At 44.6% G+C, this 4,032-nt stretch overlaps 1 protein-coding gene across 1 annotated transcript in view; it reads left to right on the forward strand.

Moving 5' to 3' along the window:
• Nucleotides 1–3,439: 3,439 nt before the first annotated feature.
• The window catches only part of MTHFD2L (methylenetetrahydrofolate dehydrogenase (NADP+ dependent) 2-like), a gene marked incomplete at its 5' end in the record, with an annotated part of 16,737 nt that continues 16,144 nt past the window's right edge, over nt 3,440–4,032 (forward strand). The window contains 2 exons of the mRNA XM_017839073.1: nt 3,440–3,698; nt 3,941–3,997. Coding sequence (XP_017694562.1) covers nt 3,440–3,698; nt 3,941–3,997 — 316 coding nt within the window. The remainder of the gene's footprint in view (nt 3,699–3,940; nt 3,998–4,032) is intronic.

The raw sequence follows: 4,032 nt of genomic DNA on the forward strand, positions 1-4,032 counted from the left end.
TTAGTTTTGGGGTTTTTTTCAGTAAACCACATGATGTGTGGCTTTTGATCAACATTGGGATAAAAACAGAATCAGAAATAGCTTTGTTCTCTTGCAATTTGTGAGATTGCCAACCTAAATGTGAGGATTGTGATCCTTACCTGAGGAGAACTTCCTTTCTGTGCATGTTTTGAGTGCATTGCCTGTGATGCGGTGCTGGTTTTCTGGAAACTTTCCTGTATTTTATTTGGAATTGCCTAGTAGATGGCAATTTTGTATTATGTTATGTATTTGAGAGAGAAGATGAAAATCCGTGTGGTATTTTTTCCAGTCCTTTTCTGCTGTGCTTTTGTTTTCATCAGTCTTCCCCTTTGCAAGCGAGTTTTTATTTTCCCTGTGCCAACACTAGAGGCAGATGTTGTTTGTTGTGTAAATAGGAGTTTCTCTGTGTGCAAGTTGGAGTAGCTGGGCAAGGGATGCCCAGTGTAGCCCTGCAGGTTTAGCTCCCAGGGGAGAGGGTTAGTGCAGGGAGGAACTTGGCCTGGAGAGTGGCTTGGAGTGGCAGTGAGGAAATTTGTATAGACATCAGCTGCTGTTTCATGAGACTGACAGTAAGGTAATTAAGGAATTAATTACCTGTGTTGCTCTGGAAATAAACAGAGTGCCTGTGTGCAGGCACGTGGAAACAAACCAGGACAGTGCATTTCTTTAGGCGAAAAAAACCTGCCCATTAAATAACCCAGAAGTGTCTCTACAGTGTGAGTTGGGTCGGTTGGTTTGTTTGTTTGGGGATGGCCCAGCCACAACAGAATTTGGGAAGTGTCCCCATCTTGTCTTCTCAGGCCCACGTCAGCCCACTTGTCCCCAGCTCTGCAGCTACATTTCTTCCAGGTCCTCTGTGCCCTCTTCTGAAATTGTGCAAACAAGTTTTGAGTGGGGAAGACGATCCATGTAAAGCATGATTTCTTTCCTTTTGACATGACTGTGCCTATTACCTGTCTATTCCTGGGAAGCTAAAGACAGACAGGGGCAAGGTGTCTGTCAGAACAGGGTTCTCCCCCATCCCAGGCAAAAGCTACCAGGTTTATGTTGCATGAACACCTGACTTGCCTAAGGTTAGCAAATTCTCTTTTGCAAAAACCATTTCATAAGTTGCTCCAGATTTCCTTCTTCTTTGTTTTTTTTTTATTCCCCAGGTTGGCATAAAAACAAGGTTATGGTTGCTTTCAGTCTCTCTGAGGCGAGTTTCACTTCTAGGAGACTCTTTCATCAGTGTACTTAATATCTCAATTTCCACAACCCTTTCTCATTAGGAATCAGAAGGTAACTCCCTCTCCTCAGAAAATGGAGAATTAAGTTGTAAATCAGAGCAGTCAGAGTGTAACCCCAGGGTTTTTTTAAGTGAAAATCATCTAACAGGAGTTTACAGTGTGTAAGTTCTATAACATGCTTGATATCTTTTAATTAATTATCTCCTTTTAATGCAAAACCACAAAATACTGACTAAATGCAAACATGGTGTTTATGTCCCTCAACTGTTGTTACTGGCAGTGTCTGAATTTCCTTATTAACTCTCCTGTGCCTTTATTTGGCTTCTTTAACCATCCCATAGTGCTCTCTGAGTGGGACACTGGGATATATGGCCTCACAGCTGCAGGGTTATGTTGGGATCTGGCCCGGAATGGGTGACATGTGGTTATGTAAAAGATGCAAAAAATAATCCTTCTGAGATGGAAATGGAGCAGAGCAGCCCCTCGACACCCCTGTCTCCATCCTTTAATCTGCTCCCCTCGGCTGGGGCCTCTCCCAGGCACAGCTGTGCTTCCGTGTTCCCTGGGGGGCCCAAGGAGTCAGTCCCTGGTGTTGTGGGGGCTCTCGAGGCCCTGGGTCAGTCCCCGCCATTTTGGGGCAGCCCCAGGGTCAGTCCCCGCCATTTTGGGTCAGCCCCTGGGTCAGTCCCCACCATTTTGGGTCAGGCCCTGGGTCAGTCCCCGCCATTTTGGGGCAGCCCCAGGGTCAGTCTCTGCCATTCTGGACTGGACCAGAGGCTGACTGAGGCTCACGGAGGGCAGGGCAGAGCAGTGGCCGTCCCACCTGTACAGAGCTCAACCTGTTCCCCCAAACACACTTCCCACCTGGTTGTTTTGAGCCAGTCAACCCTTGTCTGGTGTTGTGCAGAAATAAAGCAGGAAGTGCAATCCTGGAAGCAGTTTGACATGTTATTAAACAGTGAAGCAATAGATTATAATGTCCCTTGTCATTGCAGGGAGGTTGGAAGTAGATGCCCTTTAAAGGTCCCTTCTGACCCAAACTATTGTGATTCTGGAATTGTGACTGAGGTACCACTGTGTAAATACATTTATTAAACAGTTTGCTTTCTGGATCAGCAGGGGATGTTTTATNCTGCCATTCTGGACTGGACCAGAGGCTGACTGAGGCTCACGGAGGGCAGGGCAGAGCAGTGGCCGTCCCACCTGTACAGAGCTCAACCTGTTCCCCCAAACACACTTCCCACCTGGTTGTTTTGAGCCAGTCAACCCTTGTCTGGTGTTGTGCAGAAATAAAGCAGGAAGTGCAATCCTGGAAGCAGTTTGACATGTTATTAAACAGTGAAGCAATAGATTATAATGTCCCTTGTCATTGCAGGGAGGTTGGAAGTAGATGCCCTTTAAAGGTCCCTTCTGACCCAAACTATTGTGATTCTGGAATTGTGACTGAGGTACCACTGTGTAAATACATTTATTAAACAGTTTGCTTTCTGGATCAGTGGGGGATGTTTTATGGAGCTGTTCCTTTGGCATGTTGTTCTTTGGGCTGGCTTTAGACTTGGGTTTGTAACTCTGCAGAGAGAGGACTGGCAAACATTTTTTCATAGTCAGTCCTAATGTTTATGCAGTATAAGCTTTAAGCAGTTGCAGACCTCTCCCATATCTTTAGTGCATATGAAAAATGTTCCTTAGGAATAGATATTGACAATATATGTGCAGACAACGTTGTTTAAACCATAGACAGTGTTTTGAGCTCATCAGTATCAGTTTTGTGTACTGTCAGCTTTGCAGTTGAGGTAGGATATGTTTTGGTCCTACTCATTACCAGATGAATAAAAATGGTTGTATTGCTGGAAAATGAGAGCTCGACCTGCGAAGTTACTTCAGCTTAGGGTTTCCATGTATTTGTTTAATACTTAGATCATGATCCCTTGTGATCTTACACGTACCACGGACAATGGCTTTTTTGAGCCACTTCCAGAATGCAGAATGACCCTGAAGTGACTTGCTTAAACCTGTCTTTTTATGGTTCCTGTCATCATTCTCAGCTGAGTATTGGCCTCTCATATTTTGACAGAATCTGTTGATTAGCACTGTGACAAATGGCATAGTGTACTTTTGAGTAGATTACTTGAAAAGTAACTGCTGCCTTTAGAGGCACAGTGTAGTCTATTCCCAGTGAAGAACAATAATTACCCTCATTAGTCCAAGTGTGTGTGTTTCTCTGTAATGATTCAGACATATTGGTGACTCCATCCAAGTGCCAGAACTGTAATTTGGGAGCATTGTGTCTCCCAGATCACATAGATGAACGGAGAGTTTGCAACGCCATTGCCCCGGAGAAGGATGTGGATGGATTCCATATCATGAATATTGGACGTCTGTGTCTCGATCAGCCTTCCATAATTCCTGCCACTGCTGCTGCCGTGTGGGAAATCATAAAACGGACAGGTAAGAAGCTCAGCTGTCCTGAAACCCTTTTCATCTGGGGAGAGGAGCAAAGGGTTAAGTGAGGTGTGAGTTAAAGGTTATCTCAGTGTATTGGGCTGAGTGAAGAACCAACAGTTAGAGGAGTAATGTGAATAATAAGGAGGTGCCAAATAGATGAGACCTTGTGCCAGTAGCATAACTGTTAATTAAGTGAAGAGAGTAGTGCTTGGTGGAACACTTTGGTAACTTTCTGCCTTTTACAGTGTTGCAGGGAACTTTCTGCGCTATTGTGAACCTCCTGATGATTTGTGAAATAGAAGGTTTGTATGCCTAAGTTTCTGTAAGTGAAAGGGAA

This window comes from Lepidothrix coronata, unplaced genomic scaffold (genome assembly GCF_001604755.1).
Source record: "Lepidothrix coronata isolate B3197 unplaced genomic scaffold, Lepidothrix_coronata-1.0 Scaffold373, whole genome shotgun sequence".
NCBI classification, from domain to species: Eukaryota; Metazoa; Chordata; class Aves; order Passeriformes; family Pipridae; genus Lepidothrix; species Lepidothrix coronata.